Source organism: Camellia sinensis, chromosome 6 (genome assembly GCF_055761805.1).
Source record: "Camellia sinensis isolate YWXY chromosome 6, ASM5576180v1, whole genome shotgun sequence".
In the NCBI taxonomy this organism is placed as follows: domain Eukaryota; kingdom Viridiplantae; phylum Streptophyta; class Magnoliopsida; order Ericales; family Theaceae; genus Camellia; species Camellia sinensis.
This window is the reverse complement of record NC_138966.1, coordinates 26584437-26605892: the sequence shown is the minus strand read 5'-3', so window position 1 is coordinate 26605892 and position 21456 is coordinate 26584437. Positions and strand designations below refer to the sequence as shown.

The following is a 21456-nucleotide window of genomic DNA, read 5'->3' as shown; positions in this document are numbered from 1 at the left end:
CTGTAAAACATGCCAAAAGTACTGGATGTGCGAAAATCACGCTCGATTGGGCGCTCGATACCCGCTCGAGCGTGTGACACAAGTCCTCGCTCGAGCGTCCAATACCCCGCTCGAGCGGACTGTAAAACAGTGTAAAGTGCTGAATGCACGAATTTCACGCTCGAGCGCCAGTCACTCCGCTCGAGCGTGAGTCCAAAATCCGAAATTTCCAAATTTGAACCTCAAGCTCAAAAACAAGTTTCAATGTACCAAATTCAATCCTTTTAGGCTAATTTTCTGAAAAACACTTCAAAACTCATAATATAACATGTTTCAAAGATCAATTTGAGAAATCAAAGCCCAAAGGTAAGTCAATTAAATCCAATTTCAAACCAATTTTCATGAACATAACTCAAACATGACTTGCATGAGTTTAAACCAATTCAAAGCTACAATTACTTGCTCAAATGAGCCTCAACTTCCAAAAACAAGATGAAAACATGGACTATAACAATAATATGAACATGCATGTACCAAATTCCATGTAATCAACCTCAAAATGCAACAATGTAGACATGCATGCATGATATATGCTACAATTCAACATATTAAGCTAATTTTGACTCTAATTTTCAATATAACAAGAATCAAGCAAGAACTAACTTAAAGACAAGTTTAAGAAGGTGAATTCTCTACCTTAGACCTTGAATATCAAGTGTAGGAAGCTCAACTATGAAATCAACCTTTAATTTTTTTAATTTACCAAGCAATTCACAAGATGGAACTCAATTTCTCTCTCACTCTCTCTCTTGGTCGGTTTGTCTCAAGAAAATGGCTGAGGAAATGTTTTGCCTGAGTGTATTTAAACCTCAATATGTGTAAGGAAGTGGGCCACTAAGTGGCAAAGTTGCAATTAAGGCCAACTCTTGTAGTTTAGCATTATTTAATCCAATTTAATCATACAGAATCACATTTCAATTAAGTATACCATAAAATCACATAAACCCTAATTAGCATAAAACATTAATCCAGTTTAGATTCGGCCGCCGATAGGGCCTTCAATTTGCAGTTTAAGGCATAAAACATGAACAGATAATTTGACAGTCGAACAGATAGAAATGCACTTAAACAGATACAGACAATCAATCAGTTTAGGATTTCAGTCAATTCAGTCAATTATCATGATCAATCTCAGTTTAGCAGTAATCAGTGGTGAGGGTTATTACAGTCTCCCCTCCTTACAAAGAGTTTGGTCCTCCTAACTCGAATTACCTTAATTTTGGAAGAAAACAGGATTCAGTGGGAACAAGTTAGGATATCTTTTTATCATATCATCTTCCCTCTCCGAAGTGGCATGCACGCCACCATGGTTCTGCCAATCAACTTTCACTAACGGAATCTCTTTGTTTCTCAACTTCTTGATCCGTCTGTTTACAATCTGAATGGGCCGTTTTTCATAAGTGTTGTCATCACTTTGTATTACACGGGTAGGCTCAATCACATGGAAGGGATCTTGAAGGTATTCCCTCAACATTGAAATATGGAACACGTTATGCATATGCTCCATTTCAGGAGGAAGCGCTACTTGATACGCCACCAGATTGATTTTCTCAATAATCTCGTACGGTCTGACATATCGCGGTGCTAACTTGCCTTTAACTCCAAAACAAGTCTGGCCCTTCATCGGTGTCACTTTTACAAAAACGTGATCACCTACTTCATATTCTCTGTCTCGTATTCAGACATTCGCATAACTTTTCTGTCGGCTCTGTGCGGTTTTCAGTCTCTGTTGGATCAGTTTTATTTTTTCTGTAGTTTCATACACAATCTCGGGCCCAACTAAAGGCCCATCTCCAACTTCTGCCTAGCAAATCGGAGATCGACATTTTCTGCCATACAATGCCTCGAAAGGTGCCATACCAATACTTGAATGAAAGCTGTTATTGTAGGCAAATTCAGCTAAGGATAGATGACTTTCCCAATTTCCCTGGAAATCAAGAACACACATCCGCAGTAAATCTTCCAGAGCCTGGATAGTTCTCTCTGACTGACCATCAATTTGAGGATAGTCTACACTACTCAGTCTCAGTTCAGTACCCAATGTTATCTGTAAGCTTTGCCAGAATCTCGATGTAAACTTCGAGTCCCTATCAGAAACAATGAACACAAGCACTCCATGCAATCTCACAATTTCATCAATATAGAGTATAGCCAATTTGTCCTCATTATAAATTGTTTTGACAGGTAAGAAATGAGTAGATTTAGTCAATCTATCAACAATAACCCAAATTGAATCCATACCTTTACTGGAGCGAGGCAATCCAACAATAAAATTCATGATAATATGTTTCCATTTCCACTCCGGTATCGGTAAGGGTTGCAGTAAACCTGCGGGTCGTTGATGTTCCGCTTTGACTTGTAGGCAATGAAGACATTTTGATACAAAATCAGCAATTTCTTTCTTCATTCCCGGCCACTAGAAATTCAATTTCAAGTCCTGGTACATTTTCGAATTCCCTGGATGGATAGACTCTTGTAGAACTCTTCTTTTTAGTTCAGAATCATTCGGTACACATAGTCTTCCTTGGAATTTCAACACATTATTCTCAAATTTGAAATCTGGCCTCGGTTTGGATTCTCGTTCTTCGATGATCTTCTTCAAGAAGTCATCCTGTTGCTGTTTCTCTTTAATTTCTTCAATCAATGCTGGTTGAGCAGAAATAGAAGCTAATGTTCCACCTTGTTCACGCAAAACAATCTCAATATCAAGTCTTTCAAGGTCACAAAGCAATTCTTTCTGCGTGGTGAGCAAACAGGCTAAATTTCCAATCGATTTCTGACTCAGTGCATCGGCAACGTTGCTAGCTTTCCCCGGATGATACAAAATCTGTAGATCATAATCTTTTATCAGTTCTAACTATCTCCGCTGCCTTATATTCAGTTCTTTCTGTGTGAAGAAATATTTCAAACTCTTATGGTCTGTATACACCTCACATGTCGCCCCATAAAGGTAGTGACGCCAAATTTTCAGTGTAAACACTACAGCAGCAAGTTCTAAATCATGGGTTGGGTAGTTCTTTTCATGCGATCTCAGTTGTCGGGAAGCATAGGCAATAACTCTCCTATTCTGCATTAAAACACGTCCCAAACCCTTATGATAAGCATCACTAAAAATGGTAAAACCATCCGTACCTGAAGGTAGGGTAAGAACCGGTGCAGTCACAAGTCAAGTTTTCAACTCTTGGAATGCTGATTCTCTTTGGTCAGTCCAGTTAAATGATATCCCCTTCTGAGTCAACTGTGTCAGTGGTAAGGCAATTTTGGAGAAGTCTTTGACAAATCTTCAGTAAAACCCGGCTAACCCTAAAAAGCTTCGGACTTCTGTAACATTTGTTGGTCTAGGCCAATTTATCACGGCTTCAACTTTCTATGGGTCAACTGAAATGCCATCTCTACTAATAACATGTCCCAAAAACATAACATGATCAAGCCAAAATTCACATTTACTCAATTTCGCATACAGTTTCTGTTCTCTTAGGGTTTGTAAGGCAAGTCTCAGATGATGTTCATGTTCTTCTCTACTTTTAGAATAAATCAGAATGTCGTCTATAAATACAACAATAAAGTCATCGAGGAATGGTTTAAAAATTCTGTTCATAAGGTCCATAAATGCAGCAGGTGCATTGGTAACTCCGAAAGGCATGACTAGGAATTCGTAATGTCCATACCTCGTTTGAAAAGCAGTTTTGTCAATGTCCTCTGGTTTAACTTTCAGCTAATGATATCCGGATCTGAGATCAATCTTAGAGAACACTTGAGCACCCTGTAACTGATCAAATAAGTCATCAATACGCGGCAATGGATATTTATTTTTCACAGTTACCTTGTTCAGTTCACGGTAGTCAACGAAGAGTCTCAGTGAGCCGTCTTTCTTTTTCTCAAACAAGACAGGTGCGCCCTATGGCGAAGTACTGGGCCTGATGAACTTTTTATCTAACAGTTCTTGCAGTTGCACTTTCAATTCTTTCAGTTCAGTCGGAGCCATTCGGTAAGGAGCTTTAGATACTGGCTGTGTACCCGGAATCACATCAATGGTGAACTCAATCTCCCTATCGATCAAATCCCCTGGCAGATCATCTGGGAAAATATTTGGAAATTCTCTGACTATAGGAATACTATTCACATTAGCGTTAACATCAGTAGATACAGTCAATACAAAACAGAAATACCCTTTACACCCCTTTCTAATCAGTTTGTATGCTTTCATAGATGAAATCAAATATGGGAAAGGTACCACTCCACTTCCACTAAACACAAATTCGGGTAGGCTAGGTGGATGGAAAACAACTTGTTTTGTCACACAGTCTATAGTAGCATGATATTTTATTAACCAGTCCATTCCCAATATCACGTCAAAATGATTAATGTTTAGGGGCAGTAAATCAATATACAGATGCATATCCCCAACAATAATTTCACATGCAGGGTACATATAAGCACAAGTCACAGATCTCCCAACAGGTGAAGATACAGCTAACAAGTAATTCATGGGTTCCAATGGTCTATTCAATTTTCGCGAAAAAGCATGCGATACATATGAATGTGTAGACCCCGAATCAATCAGAACATATGCATTTTGAGTACAAATTGAGAGGATACCTGACACAACGGTCTCGGTATTCTGCACATCTCCCGGTATGAGTGCGAACACTCGGCCTTGCCTCATAGGCTCTTTTCCAGTAGCTTTGGGGTTGGGTTTTGGTAGAGCAGTGGATGCTGCTGCACTTGGTGCAGCTTTACTATTACCCTAAGGAGTGGAAGGGTAATCTTTGGCCATGTGACCCATCTTGCCACACCTGTAACAAGCACCAGATAATTTATAACAAACCCCTTTGTGTTTCTTACCACATTCAGAAGAGGGCGTATGGAACCACTTCCCTGACTGGAACTGGTTGTTGACCCTGAGTTTTGCTTTTTGTTCAGTGGGTTGTTTCTGCCTTTCTTGAATTTAAAACCCCGTTTCTTCCCGCGCCACTCAGTTGCAGGTGTTTCAGTCTGTTTCAAAGCTTCGATATTTGCTTCGGCCATGATGGCTCAGTCAAGAACATCTACATATTTCAGTAACTTTAGCACATTGATTCTGTCCAATATTTCTACATTGAGGCCGCCTTCAAACTTCCTGGCCTTCTTGTAGTCGGTGTCCACCATGTGTGGTGCATATCTAGCAAATTCGATGAACTTTGTTTCATACTCTCCTACGGACATGGCGCCTTGTTTTAGTTGTTCGAACTCGGTCACCTTTCTGTCCCTGACACACTGAGGGAAGTACTTTTCGAAGAAGTCTTCTTTGAATTGAGCCCAAGTCATAATAGTGTTGACATCACGGATAAGCATCCACCACCTTCTAGCTTCTTCTTACAAAGTAAAGGTGGCCAGTAGCACTTTGTGTGCTTTAGAACATAGAAAAACTTCAAATAACTTTTCAGTCTCAAGAACCCAAGCTTCATCTTTTAGCGGTTCGAGGCCTCCCTGAAAGGATGGCAGTTTCATCTTACTAAATTTCTGTGTCAGAGTTATGATATCATCATTCATAAGTGGCTCTGGTTGTACTGGAGGAGGTGGGGGCTGTTGGTTCTGTTGTTGCCCTAATCTTTCAGTTAGTAGTTCTACCATTCTCTCCAACCTTGCCATTCTTGCTTCAGAGGATTCAGTTTCATCAACATTTCTTGCGTTGTCCATCTCACTATAGGCAGTTATAACAATTATAAACATAGGCAGTTGCATACTTAGACAGATTATCACATTAACAGTTATATTTATGTCTTAGCCACACACACTTATCATGCTCATGTAATGCCCTAATCACTTTTCTAGGACATCCTATAGCTCATTTGGACACGTGTGTGCGGTATAACTCGTGGTTTAAGTATCGCTTTGATACCACTCTATCACGACCTAAACCCGTCCCTATGGGTTTAGCACCGTAACCGGCCAGTAATCCGAGATTACCGAAGGCCTGCTCAACAGTAATACAGTAATACAAAGTACAAGGGCTGGCGGAAGCCAATACAGTAATTAAAATATATCCAATGAGCTGTGACAGTCTGTATGCAAAAAGACTTTTCATATCATATACACATATACAATCAGTACCAAAACAGTATGTACAATATATACAATCATTCAGAACAGGGACTTAATCCTTATTTAAAACAGTACAGTACAAAACATTCAGTCTATACAGAACATAACCAAGAAGGGGAAAAAACTAAAACACCCCAAAAGCCCTAACTTGACAGGCTCGGAACCTCGCAGTGAAGCACAATGGTTGGCTTTGACAAAAGGAAGTCTAACCCACGCTCCTAGCTCCGGTCTAGTGCCTAGACACCTATATATATATATGAGCAGTGAGCTAAAGCCTAGTGAATAACATAATGCGTAAAGAGGTTAAGAATAAATATCCTTACAGTAACGAAAACAGTTCATTGAATCAGTATATCAGTCATTCAGTCATAACAGTCATATGTGGTACATCCATTAGCAGAACAGCACAGTAAACAGTAGGTCTTAAAAGACCGAACAGTCAATGATGGCCATCGTAATAGTAAACAGAAGTTCCAAGATAGGAACTGACAAAGATCTCTGTAACAGTAGCAGTAACAGCAACAGTAGTTGCTAAGGATGCCACAATACAGTTCAGAATAGAGGACAAACATTCATTCAGTTAACAGCAAACAGTTCAGTTGATCATTCAGAAAATATTCATTTTCGAACATATCTTTACAACATTGTTACTCACAGAGTTTTGGGCTATAGATAAGCTAGTACGCGTCCTCGGTTGCCAACCCTACACAGTTAAAGAGTGAATACACACTAAGCTACACAGTTAGAAAAATAGTAACTTAATCCCTATCTTGACTCAGTGCAGTTCTACATCAATATCCTCATTAAGATGCCTTAAACTAGGCCTAAGAATGCCTAGAATGGAATGAGGATGCAAAGATGCACTTTAAAAACATTTTCAAAAAATAGGAGTTCGCTCGAGCGTGGGTTTACCCGCTCGAGCGTACAGGCAAACAAAATACTCTGCTCGAGCGCGAGTTATCCCGTTCAAGCGGACTGTAAAACATGCCAAAAGTACTGGATGTGCAAAAATCACGCTCGATTGGGCGCTCGATACCCGCTCGAGCGTGTGACACAAGTCCTCGCTCGAGCGTCCAATACCTCGCTCGAGCGAACTGTAAAATAGTGTAAAGTGCTGGATGCACGAATTTCACGCTCGAGCGCCAGTCACTCCGCTCGAGCGTGAGTCCAAAATCTGGAATTTCTAGATTTGAACCTCAAGCTCAAAAACAAGTTTCAATGTACCAAATTCGATCCTTTTGGGCTAATTTTCTGAAAAACACTTCAAAACTCATAATATAACATGTTTCAAAGATCAATTTGAGAAATCAAAGCCCAAAGGTAAGTCAATTAAATCCAATTTCAAACCAATTTTCATGAACATAACTCAAACATGACATGCATGAGTTTAAACTAATTCAAAGCTTCAATTACTTGCTCCAATGAGTCTCAACTTCCAAAAACAAGATGAAAACATGGACTATAACAATAATATGAACATGCATGTACCAAATTCCATGTAATCAACCTCAAAATGCAACAATGTAGACATGCATGCATGATATATGCTACAATTCAACATATTAAGCTAATTTTGACTCCAATTTTCAATATAACAAGAATCAAGCAAGAACTAACTTAAAGACAAGTTTAAGAAGGTGGATTCTCTACCTTGGACCTTGAATATCAAGTGTAGGAAGCTCAATTATGAAATCAACCTTCAATTTCTTTAATTCACCAAGCAATTCACAAGATGGAACTCAATTTCTCTCTCACTCTCTCTCTTGATCGGTTTGTCTCAAGAAAATGGCTGAGGAAATGTTTTTCCTAAGTGTATTCAAGCCTCAATATGTGTAAGGAAGTGGGCCACTAAGTGGCAAAGTTGCAATTAAGGCCAACTCTTGTAGTTTAGCATTATTTAATCCAATTTAATCATACAGAATCACATTTCAATTAAGTATACCATAAAATCACATAAACCCTAATTAGCATAAAACATTAATCCAGTTCAGATTCGGCCGCTGATAAGGCCTTCAATTTGCAGTTTAAGGCATAAAACATGAACAGATAATTTGACAGTTGAACAGATAGAAATGCACTTAAACAGATACAGACAATCAATCAGTTCAGGATTTCAGTCAATTCAGTCAATTATCATGATCAGTCTTAGTTTAGCAGTAATAGTGGTGAGGGTTATTACACCGCCGCTGCTTTCGTCTCCCTCTCTCTCTCTCTCACACACGATGGCTGTCACTCCTCCCTTCACCGCCGCTGCTTTCGCCTCACACACACACACACATACACATACACACACACACACACACACAACGCCGATGCATGTCACTCTTATCTCACCGCCGCTCGTGAACAGATCGTGACTGTTGCCACCGATCACCAATCTGAACAGATCGTAAACCATGAAGCTCTCTCTCTTTCTTTATATATACATGTGTGTGTGTGGGGGGGATGATGATTGTTGATAATTTTGATATATATATGTGTGAGTGTGTGTAATGAACAATTTCAGATCTCTTATTTTATTTTTATTTTTTTAAAGTTGTTTACTGATGATGATGACAGATACATATATATATATATATGTGTGTGTGTGTGTGTGTGTGTGTGTGTGTGTGTGTAATGAACAATTTCATATATATATATATATATATATATTTTTAAAGTTGTTGATGATGATTGTTGATGATGATGATGAAATATACTGAAAACAACAGATTAAAATTTTTTGTTGTGTTGAACAAAATTATTAAAAAAAAAACAAACAAACAAACAGGTTGGGGATTTTCGAGGTTGGGGAAACTCGATCCCCGATAAGGAACGGGGGTGGGGGGTGATGGTGTCCCTGCAGAGGATCGGGGGCAAAGACGGGGATTTTTTTGCCTTCGGGGATCGGGGATGGGGAGTGTGATCCCCGGCCCCGGCCCGGCCCATTGCCATTTGTAGCGTTGACCGGTTGACCGACCGGACGTCCGGTAACACTAATTTCCATTTTGTAGTGATGAACAGTGCCTCGCTTGTTGTAATAAGTTACTGTAGCACTCGTAAATTAGCGATCTACTGTAGCGAAATTGATGAAGGCCCGTGTTTGAACAGTATCATCAAACTAGCTAGTTTGATACGGATGCTCTTAAAGCTCTTATTTTAGAGGTCTCAAACATTTTTGTTCTAGAAATTGGGATGATCATGAGTGGTCAATACGCATGACTAGGAAATTAGGGAATCAAGCCTATGCATAAACAGAAGGAAATTTTTAATGAGTAATTTTGTGAGTGTTCCGTATTTCATTCTATTTTTTTTAATTTTAAATAATTAAGAAAATTTTTATTAGTTAGTTTTCATTTAATTTTTATTTTATAATCTTACATCGGGGAAAAAAAAGAAAAAGTAAATTATTTCACTTACATAAAGTGAATCTTATGTTCATATTTAATAGTATAGTATTGTGCATGTTTCAATTCAAAACAATTTAAATTTTAATAAAATAAAATTTAAAAGTTTTAATTAATTAATTTTTGTGTAAGCTGGTTAGTCTTTTGACTTAACTGATTAAGCTGAACTGTTTTCAGTTTGAATGATTCGCTAGTTTAATCGTGATTTTAGCTATTTTATCAAAATATATTAGTTAGATTTGTTTCATTCAAAATAAGTTAAAGATTGAACGGTTGAGATTGATTTAATGAATTGTTTCACTTACATTAAGTGAATCTTATACGTCCATTTAATATTATAGTATTGTGCATACTTTAGTTCAAGACAATTTAAAGTTTAACAAAATAATTTTTTTAATTTTTAATTAATTAATTTTTGTGTAAGCTGGTTAGTGTTCTGACCTAATTGATTAGCTGAACCATTTTTAGTTTGAGTAATTCACTAGTTAACAGTGATTTTAGCGATTTTATTAAAATATATTTATTAGATTTGTTTGATTTGAAATAAATTAAAGATTGACCGAATAAAAGATTTAACGGTTGAGATTGCTTGATTAGAAATAATTTTTTCGTCTAAACAATTGTTAGCTTTTATTTTATATCCCACATCGAAAAAAGAAAGAAAAAATGAATTATTTTATTTATATAAAGTGAAATTTATACTCTTATTTTAATATTGTAGTATTGTGCATGTTTCTATTCATGACGGTTTAAATTTTAAAATAAAATTAAAAGTTCTAATTAATTAATTTTTGTATAAATTGGTTAGTCTTTTGACCTAACTGATTAGGCTGAATCTTTTTCGGTTTGACTGATTCAAATTTTAGTGGATTTGTCAAAATATGTTGGTTAGATTTGTTTGATTTGAAATAAATTAGAGATTGACTTAATTAAAAATTGAACAACTGAAATTACTTGATTAGAGATGAACTTCCTGCCTAAACAATTGTTAGCTTTTATTTTACAATCTCATATGGGAAAATAGGAAGAAAAAAAAATGAGTTGTTTCATTATAAAAACCTTATGCTCACATTTAATATTATAATGTTGTGCATGTTTCAATTTAAGGCATTTAATTTTTAAAATTAAAATAAAATTCAAAAGTTTTAATTAATTAATTTTTGTATAAGTTGGTTGGTCTTTTAACCTAGCCGATAGGCTGAACCGTTTTCGGTTTGAGTGATTCACTGATTTAATTAAGATTTTAGTGGTTTTATCAAAATATATTAGTTAAATTTGTTTGATTAGATAAAAAATAAAGATTGACCTAATTAAAGATTAAACGACTGAGATTGCTTGATTGGAAGTAAACTTCCTACCCAAATAATTGTTAACTTTTGTTTTACGCAATCCCACACCGGGAAAAGACGGAAAAATAAGTTATTTTACTTATATAAAGTGAACATTATACTTTTATTTAATATTATAATGTTGTACATGTTTCAATTGAAAATAATTTAAATTTTAATTAATTAATTTTTATGTAAGTTGATTGTTCTTTTGACTGATTTTTGTAATTTTATCAAAATACATATATTGTTTTATTTCTAAAATGTAAGCATAGAATAAACTAAAATTTAAAAAATTATAAAACGAAATGTATTTTCATTTAATCATAAATATAATTTTTTTAATTTATTATATTTTTTTTTTCATTTTTACCAATTAAATTATGACATCTATTTTTTATTATGAATTTAAAATATACAATTAATGACATAACAACTGTAATATATATACTAATAAAATAGTTAAAATTTAATTCATTTTAAATTATTTTTTTTGTACTGTTTAAATAAATTTTACGTTATTATTTAATTTTAAATCTATTTTTAATTATTTGTCTAACCCGTGCATAACACGAGTTTATATGTTAGTATATATATATATATACATGAATGTGATTAATTATGGATGTGATTAATAAAGGCTACAGGAGGAGGACATGTGGGTGGCATTCATGCAAAGAGAAACCACTAACTCTTCATTCAATAATTATATTTCAGACTTCTTTAACAATACCTATTTTGATGAGATAACTTTAACCAAAGGACACTTGTTAATCATCTACTACGCATGCCCACCACTGAACGACTTCAATCAGAAGGAGATTGTAATCAATCCTATTCTTGAGAAATATTCTAACATCATGCATAGAAGGAGTCAAGTGAGACACGTGACATCTTAGGAGGCATTCTAGCATCCCAACAACTACAAGTAGTGAAGATATTTTAGAAGGTGGTTCCTATCTTTTAGGAGGTCAGCCAGAATTTTCAAGAGGATTCAAAGTGAAGCCACTTCCACATTCAACCAAAACACACACATCCAATCAATCCACTCAAGCAATCATATTCAAAAATCGACATCCGTGTCATTATAGCAATTAGACTAGGCTAATTTGTCTTTTTAAAAGGCATCTTTACCATAACTTAGCTTAGCGAACATCATCGTTGTTAATATTTGTGTCATTAGTTATTTTTTTGGCCATCAATGACATTTTGTTTTGTTTAAATTGTGCTTACAATAATTTGTAATTCAATTTTGTCTAATTCAAACTTGTTTTTGTCATTTTTATATGTTTAATCCACCTGAATATATAAAACTTGACTTTTTTCTATTTGTTATTTCGTTCTACTAATTTTGTTTCCTAACTAAAAATTAGATTTGAAATTCTCTTCATTGAACCAAGAAAAGGACAAAAAGACTTTTGTTCCCTTGGTCATTACACAATCATTTGATTAGAAATTAAATTTATCTTTCACGTAGGCAATATTTTGCCTTGGCATACTCGCAATCCACAACCTTATGTGTTAATTTTTGTGCAAACAATATGGCATGAAGCAAATTACAAGCTTGCAAGCCATTCAATTTGGTATGGACTTTTGTCTTTGAAGAGGTCAAATCATACAAAGAATGGGCTTCAAAATATATTAATAAGTCTTGTAGAAGTATTCATGAACCCCCCCCCCCCCCCTCCCTAAAAAAAAAAAAAAAAAAAAAGGTCTTGTAGAAGAATCCATGACTTGTGACGCTCCAACTCTAGAGTTGTTAATAAATTAAATAAATTTCAAATTACAATTTCAGATAATTAATAATTTCAAATATACAAATTATCTTTAAAATAATTTACACAATTGTTTTTAAAAAATAATTTATATAATTATCTCCAAAAATATTAACACAGTGGTGAGCCCCAAATATCTAACTCAATAAATTATTTAATGCTTTAACTTCAATCGCTATTAAATTACTCCACACTTGAAAAATAAATTAACTTGAGAAGTATACAATCAATGATGGATCTAAGGGGGGATAGGGGGGTGGTCGCACCCCTAAAAATTTGAAAAATATCATATTTATATTAAAAAATTTAAAATTACTTCAAATTATAGGAGTTCGTACCTCCAAATTTTTTGTAGATAATTTCAAAATTATATAGAGTAGCCCCCCAATTTTTTAAACTATAGAGTAGCCCCCCAAATACATAATCCTAGATCCGTCCCTATACACAATACGGCAGGAATAACAATACTCGAATAGAGAATAAATTAACAGGAATCCAACAATTTACAACATAGCAAACAATTTGATTTGAATTAGCAAGCAATTTACCAAATTGGACAAAAAAATAAACTCGAGACCAAATACACAATCCTACTCAGTACATGACTAAGTAACTAGCCTCCACTCACCTTACTCAAGCACAACTGTTTATCCAGGCATATTAGTGCAAGCTATTAATTGGCAGGATTCACTCGATCCATCTACAAAGTAATCCTACATCATCTAGTTAGACAAATCAACATTGTCAATATAGAATAATTTCATAAAATTAATCAAATGACTAGTGTAACAAACGGAGCACAAATTAGAAGTAATTAAAATAACACTCTTTGCAAAGAGATATAAAGGAGGCATATGTATACCATCCAGTTACCTCAAAATAATTCCTCTGTCATCAACACTTTAATCATCTGATATTACTTCATAGATCTCCAAAAATGATGGATTAAAATTTTAAGATAAAAGGTATATAAGATCTGATAAAATTTACAACTTTCTTCTTTTGTAAAATTATTAATTCTCACTCTAAATCAAAATTTATATCACAATGAGAGAGAGAGAGAGAGAGAGTTGAAATGAAGAAAAAGCAAGGTGAGAGGGTAGATGAGCACCTGTCCCTCACTTGTTCAATTTATAGGTAACTTGTTCAAATTTATAAGTAGGAGTGTAAAAATGGCCCACGATTTGTGGGCAGTCCGAAACCCGCCTGCGGCTCGGGATGGGCCCCATCCGTTTAGGCTAGGGCCTTAGCCCGGCCTGAGACCCTAGTCCTTTGCCTGTGCCATCATTTTGAAGCCTGGCCCGGCTCGTGGACCCGACTCATCAATCCGCTTAAGGCTCACTTGAGGCTAGCGTTGACGCCCGGTGTCTTTTTCAGTAGAAAATAATAAAATTTTGATAGAAAAAAAAAAAAATTGTTCAAACCTGCCCAAGCCCAAGTCGATGCCCAGGCCTACCGACCCGCCTAAAGCCCGAATACTCCTTGGGTTTGGGCCTAATTTTTTTGTCCATGGCCCAGACCAAATTTTGGCAACAGCCCACGAGGCTTGACATAGACCTTGCCGGGCAAAATTTACATCCTTATTTATAGAAAGAGTCTTCGAGCCACATAAAAATAAATAAATAAATAAAAAGGTAAATTACAAATACACCCCTTAAGGTTTACTTAAAATACGAATTATACCATGTGGTTTGAAAAATTATAAATATCTTCCTGTCAGAATTTTTTATTTAACAGAATTAATTAAAAAATTGAAATTTCTAACTGTTCACCTATACAATAATAAAATTATCTGAATTATTAATTGAAATTAAATTTTAACATTATTAAAAATTGTTATTTAACTTGATGATTTATTAATAAAATGATCTATTTGTTATGAAATTAAAAATCTTAGGGAGCTTAATATAATTTCTAAAACTATAAGAGATAATTTATAATTTAAGTAAATCTTAATGGGTGCGTTTGTAATTTATCTTAAATATAAAATGAAAGGAAAGAGATGATGCCATGGCACATCAATAAAAGGACAACAGGGAATGGAGGTGGACGGCCACACCTTTTTTTTGTTTTTTTTGGTGGTTTTGTTTTGCTTAAAGAGGAAATATGGTAAATGGGATAAAAAGATCTATTTTTAAAATTAGATGAATCAAAAATTAATAATGTTGAGATAAAAATAAAAAAATAAAATAAATAGAAAGGAATAAGTTAGATTTTTCATTTAAAAATCTCACCACCAAACTACTATTATAAACATTCATCAGAAAAAAAAAAAAAAAAAAAAAAAAAAAAAAAAAAACTACTATTATAAACCACTAATACCTCTCATTAAAATATTTATACTTTAAAAATAATGGATTTCACAAAACTAAGTGCACAAACAAAAATCTACCATATAGGCCACTCTGAAGCCATTTAAGAAGCGCCAATATTAATAAGAAGGCGACATGTCTATATTGATCTAGTGTCGAACACTTGCCAATATGTGTCAGACACATGTTCATACCATGTTCATACATGTCCTAATATTTTTTTAAAAAAATTGACTGAAACACGCTTCAGGTACTTGTGAGATAGACATGTCTATCTCTTACATACAAAAAACAAAAACAAAAACAACAAAACCAAAAAAAAAAATTACAAATTTGAACAAAATAACTTATGATCGAATGATTTGGCTTCCAAGCTTCTTGTTATTTCTTGCATTCACATTCTTGTTTTGTCATTGCATTTGATTCTTTTTGCACGTGATAGGTCTGCTTTAGGATCATACGTATCAACAATATAGATAAAATCTATACCAATACTTAGAGCATGGTTTTGGATGTAGATTTTTAAGGTTTCAGAAACTGTAGACCACGATTGCATACATTACAAAGTGGATATGGATTGTGCATTATACTCTTAAGAACATTTTTCGAGTATAAATCTAAACAAGGTGTCCTACCAGAGTTTAGTGCTTTTGCATGTTATAGGAATTTTATTCTTCAACAGTGAATTAATTGGATGTGTGAGTTCTTCTTCGTTTTCTTCTAAAAAATAGTTGTGAACAATAAGTTAATTAGACATGTGTGATGTGCATACATAAAATTTGAAAATACCACTGCAACTACCAATAACAAAAATCTGAGGTGAAAATTGTTAATGTTGTATTCATCGCCTTGGATTTGAAAATAGAAGTGGCTCGATTGTTTTTGTTTGTGTGAAGCTCTGGTTCATGACAAAGATCGGCCCCCTAATTTTGTGATTCTTCCTAGTTCTATGGCCTTTGTAATCAAAATTCTTAGCCTTAGTAGGCTCCCCCTTTTTCTCTTTTCAATTTTATTTTTTATTTTTTATTTTTTATAATATCACTTTGATGTGGACTATTATTGGTAGTGAATGTAACTGGATATGCATTGTTATCCCCTTTCCCTACAACTTAAGTTTTTTGATATTAAAGGTTATCTAACATGGTATAAGAGCTCAAATTATGAGAGGTTTTAGGTTCAAGTCTCAAGGACAAGGTAATCACCATCCCTAAAAAAGATATTTGCAGACTAGGCTATTGAGCAGGCTCAACTGGGGAATAGACCAAACAATGTTTTTGACAAGAAAACATGGAATCTCGTAAGTGATGAATTCAATAAGAGAATGTATCTCAACTTCCATAACAACCAATTGAGGAAGCATTTGGATTTTCAGCAAAGACGGTACTATAATGTGTGCTTTTGATCAAAGTGACTTCGTTATGGATGATTTTTGTTGTATTGGGTTTGGCCTATAGGAAGATATTGGGGTATATTTCTTTCTTCCGTGATGGTATGTTCTTTTTTAAATGGCAGTCCCGTTTTTTCTGACTTTGTAGGCACAAACTAAGCCTAAGACAAACTAAGGTCAAGGACTGTCTCCATGATCCTCAAAAATTTGCAAGGAAATGCTCTTTCAGCACAAAACATTAGCAAGAATACAGCAGAGAGAAAGAGAGTGTTCTTCAGAAAAAGGACTAGTCCTAGGACAAACCAAGAGAGAATGAGAAGAAAATGAGGCCATCGCAGAAGCTATGTTGCGGATGGAGCGAATTGATAAGAGTCTTTTTGTAGGGTTCTACTTCTTGATCTTGTGTTGAGCAACTAAATGCTACTCATCAAAAGATAAATAGAAGCAAAAAAGGGGCACGAAATATCTAGAAAATTCTCTGTATGCTTTTTCTCCCATTGGAATATGGTTGGTGCCTTCACCTTAATCATATGAAATTACCAATAATAATAGAACAAGAACAATTTACCCTCTTCCAACTAAAACAGAAATACTCATCTAACAAAGTCAAGTGGTTCAAGATCTAAAACTGCTTTCATTCATTTGAATATAATTTTAGGCCATAAAAAGGACAGCAGATATCCACAATAAGGTTTCAACTTCCTAAACTAAAAGTAGATCAAAGATATCACAGCCAACAGATCATGATTAGGTGCAACAATAATTTTTTTTTAATTTTAATTTTTGACGGGAAAAAATACAACAATAAATTTATGAAGACAAAAACTGTGTAATTCTTTCCTAATTTCCTCCAAGTGTATAAAAACCCAGCATCTCTTCTTCCACAGGATGAGTTTCACCTACTATGACAAGACAATGTAGTGGTGCCCCAAAGTCGACAGTGAGCAGTTGCTTCATTGATCCTGCAACTACCATCTGATCTTCACTTCCCAGTCGAGCAAAACCAACACAAATAGTGTCTTCACTGTATGCTGCAAATTTCAAAAAAAAACTTGTTAGGTTATTTACTTCACTCTAGACTACTCAAATCCACCATGACTAGCCCATCACTAAGGAGCCACACCCCAAATATAATTTTCTTGATTTTTTTTTTTTTTTTTTTTTTTTTGGGCTCAAGTTAAAATTGTATTCCACAAGAAAACAGAGAAATTCATTAAACAAGTGCCAAAATTTAAAGGCAAAATATAAACGAAAAATCAAATGGACCAACCAGGTTGTGTGTGATTTTGTTTGACCTCCAGGAGTTGCTCTATTGCAGTCTTTATTGTCATATACCTAGGTGGCTCATACTGCTTTCTTCCTCTGAAGATATTATAGGGCAGACCAAATAAAAAATTAGTCTATCAGTAGCATGCATAAAAGCATACATGATTTGCAAAATATAATAGAAAAATAAAGCACAAAATCAAAATGAGCTCTGACCTGGACAAGGATTCCAACGAGGGCTCCTTCACACGTATATCTGTGTTTTACATCATTTGCAGTGAGTTAGTTATATACGCCACAAAAAATCAAGAAAGTATAGTGAATATTCAAAAAATCAAAAAATATCTTAGGTTTGTGTTTGGTTTATGGATTTGGATAAAGATTTGGAAGGGAAAAGGAAAAAAGTGTGAAATATAGTTATATTTCATTCACATTTCGCTTACCTTTACCATTTTTCTTTTCAAATCCCCACCCAAATTCATGAACCAAACACAACGCAAGGGGAAATCTTTTGTGATATCTTATCCAAACAATTTGAGTCCAACAAGAATAAGAAGTGTGTTTTTTTAAATTTTCATGGCAGTAGCAAAATCAAAAGGATAAATCCTGTTTGTTCAAAACGGTTATGTTAATGGGTTCCAATCTAAAGGTATCGAGCCAAATATCAACAATCTAACTAAGATATATTCGTTCTTCCTTACTAGTACAACACAATTTCTTGATATCCTTTTTTTATTATTTATTTAATTTTTTATATCATATTCTCTAAGCATTGAGAACTAAATACGAGGGAAAAGCACAAAAAGGAGGGACAATGAAGATTCATCAGCCACCCACGGCATCTAGAGTAAAAGGGATTTGGTGCCATAAAATAGTGTATACAAAGGATTATAGACATACACCATATGAAAAGTCTAGTTACAGAAGTAAGAATCTTTTCTACATAATTTTCAACGTATAGCACTCTAGATCTTCTTTTTGAAGGTAGGAGGGAGAACAGTGTTCAAAAATAACATGTAATATCAGCATATGCTGTTTTTAAGTTTCAAGAGGTTGCAGGAAGAAAGCAAATAATGATTTCCATAATTGAGAAAAATTTTAAGGTTGATAGATAGCATAAACACCACTCTTTACAAGGTTGTTTTTACCTAACAAGCATAGAGTGTGCAATCCAAGCATGCAATTTCTTTGAATCTTCTCGTAAAAACTGTCAGGCTTCCATGTTTCAGTAAAGAATGGTATGGAAACAGTCTCTCCATACCGGTAGAGCTGTAGACCGCAAACTCCAACTGCAGTCATCACTGATGCATTGTGCACCACCTTGACAAACACCCCCAATTTCTTCGCTCGAACAACTAGATCAGTGTGTGTTGTAGCTCTATGTTTAACATTAGAATAAGAGATACAAGGGAGAGATGGCAGTTAGTAAATTCAATATGGAACAACCCTGTGGAAAATAGTAAAGAAGATGAGTTTCACTTTCTTTCATTATTGTTTTCACCTACAAGTAACATTCAAAGCAAAAGATTAAAGCACACGTCATTCTTGAAGACAGCTAAAAACAAAAAAACACTTAAAACTCCCTTCCACACCCCTCCACCCCTCTCCTCTCAATGCCTTTGGCTTGAGTTCACAATTTCACACTCCATATGTTGCACAAAGGGACTCGGGGTGTACTTCCCAACATCTTATGGTCAGAAACTAAAAATCATGAAACTGTTCTGGAGGCAAAGATCTGAGTAACTCTACACAAATCCCATAATAGATAACAACCATCATCAAACTTGACTTCCGCTATTCATAATTTTTTGACACAAATGAATTTATGAGGTGATTTCGGTAAACCAAGGCATGAGCTGAGGCTCCCATGTCCCGCCAACCCTCTGAAAAAGTCAGGTCGTAAAACGGCTCACAGGGAGTCAAAAGCAAGCAGAGTCAAAGGCGGGTCAAACTCACATAAGCAAAGGGGGAGACACATTCATGAAAAGTGAGAAGCAGTGTCGTGGGGGGACTGACCAACTATGAATAGATCTTACTTACAGGTAGTAGGAACATCTATGGGTTACAAGTTGCCTATTATCCTAAACATGATATATAATCAACTCCACAATTTGTAATGATTGTAAATGAGCATAATTAACCTACTTAAGCATTTTTTAAAAATTGTTACAAATAATCACACAAGTTAGTGTACCAAAAATATGGAATGCAACATGAATACAAACCAGACATACAGAGAAAAACAATTAAAATATATTACTCAAGCATAGCATTTCATGAATCAATAGGAGCAACAACTACTTGATAAAAGTTTCAGATTAGCTTATGGGATATGCCAATTTCAATAAAATAAGCATAATTTATTACCCGAAAGGATCTCCGACAACAAGGAAAGCAACATCAGATACGCGAGCTTCCGACAATATTTCGTCAGCTCTTTCCTCTACTGTTTCTCTGTCTGCAATTGTAATCACCTTTCCAAAAAGTGTTTCCTGCAAAAGAATTCAAATTCAAATTCAAATTCAATTACCCAAGAAGAATCATCAGATAAAACTGAAGAAAAGAAAATGTGGTAGTCAAATCATAAATCTAATTACTTGCTCTTTCTTTATTTTTTATTTTTCTATTAGAAATGTTTCTCAGGAACCAAACAGAAAGCGAAACGAACCAGAGTGGAGAGACCATCGGAGGAGAGGCCAAAAGAGAGGAGAGAAGTGTAGGCTTCCAAGTAGACTTTGTTGCATCTCTTCACTGCTTCAAGTCCTCTCAGAGTAATGTCCTTCTCGTCTCCCAATCCCAGACCAATTATGTACAACATCCCCCTTTTTTTCTTTCAGATAATCCAAACCCTAGAAGATAATATCTCTCCCTCAATATCCTCCTTGTTCCCTCAATCAAGATCAGCAAAACCCTAATAATAGTAACGAACAACGTTAAACCCTAGACTAACCAAACAATAGCAGAAGAAATTATTTCATTTGAGGCATCAATGATTTAAAACACATTCAAGCTTAAGAAACCCAAATCACCAACTACCCAAGCAGTATAAGTAAACATGTTAAATAACAAACACACACACACACACACACACACATATATATATATATCCCAAACCCTACAACTAAATCCCAGTTACATTGACTCTCCTGAGTTTTTTTTAAAAAATAAAAAACTAAAGAGTTAGTTGCATGAACGTACCTTTAGGAGCCATTGTTAACCCAACCTAAATCCAACAGGACGGATCAAATTCAAACAAAAACGAACATTGTCAGACCAATCACAATTTCAAAATAGAGAGAGAGAGAGAGAGAGAGAGAGAGAGAGAGAGAGAGAGTGGGAAGAAGGGTTTGCCGCAGCGGAAGAATAGGGTTCCGAGATGAGGATTTTCTATGAACACTGATTATATAGCTATCGAATTACCAAAACAACCATTATTTCGCTTCCAAAATTCAGGCTTGTTTGGTTTGTATTTGAGAAACATGTTTTAAGATAAAAAGAATGAAAATTTGTTTGATTTGATTTTTTTTTAAAAAGATATTTTGAAAAATTATTTTGAGAGAGAGTTTTAAAAAAAGTGATTGATTTAATGTGTATAAGAGAGAGATTTGTTTGGAAAACTTATAAACCAAACAAGTTTTGAAAAAAAAATTTGGAAAAATTTGTTTGATTTGATTACTTTTGAAACCTTATTTGTAGAGAATTTTTCTTAAAATTTTTTGAGAAATACAAACTAAACAAGGCCAACAATCGTCCAGTTATTTTAGTTAAGATTAAAAAAAAAATTACAAAAGATAAGGTATTATTTGGCATCGCCTGCGTAGGTTCGAATGCGTTGTTGTTTGTTTGTTTGTTTTTAATGATTATCCTTTAAAAATTTGA

General features: G+C 34.7%; 1 protein-coding gene across 1 annotated transcript; it reads right to left on the bottom strand.

Moving 5' to 3' along the window:
- Window positions 1-16922: 16922 nt before the first annotated feature.
- Window positions 16923-21021, bottom strand: LOC114291072 (putative diphthine methyl ester synthase). The gene is made up of 7 exons (XM_028235101.2): window positions 20776-21021; window positions 20246-20488; window positions 19945-20069; window positions 18726-18955; window positions 17794-17833; window positions 17582-17673; window positions 16923-17342 (listed from the first exon to the last, which is right to left on the bottom strand). Exons 2-7 carry the CDS (start codon window positions 20393-20395, stop codon window positions 17152-17154), a joined length of 828 nt encoding a protein of 275 aa, XP_028090902.1. The 5' UTR covers window positions 20396-20488; window positions 20776-21021; the 3' UTR covers window positions 16923-17151.
- Window positions 21022-21456: the final 435 nt, after the last annotated feature.

Bases quoted from the DNA above. Each gene is read 5' to 3' on its own strand.
- LOC114291072 (XM_028235101.2), bottom strand. From the start codon at position 20,395: ATGTTGTACATAATTGGTCTGGGATTGGGAGACGAGAAGGACATTACT. The intron at 18,956-19,944 runs GTAATAAATTAT...TGTTAAACATAG, and splicing joins GTTGTCGGAGATCCTTTCGG to AGCTACAACACACACTGATC. The intron at 17,834-18,725 runs GTAAAAACAACC...TGTAAAACACAG, and splicing joins GCACACTCTATGCTTGTTAG to ATATACGTGTGAAGGAGCCC.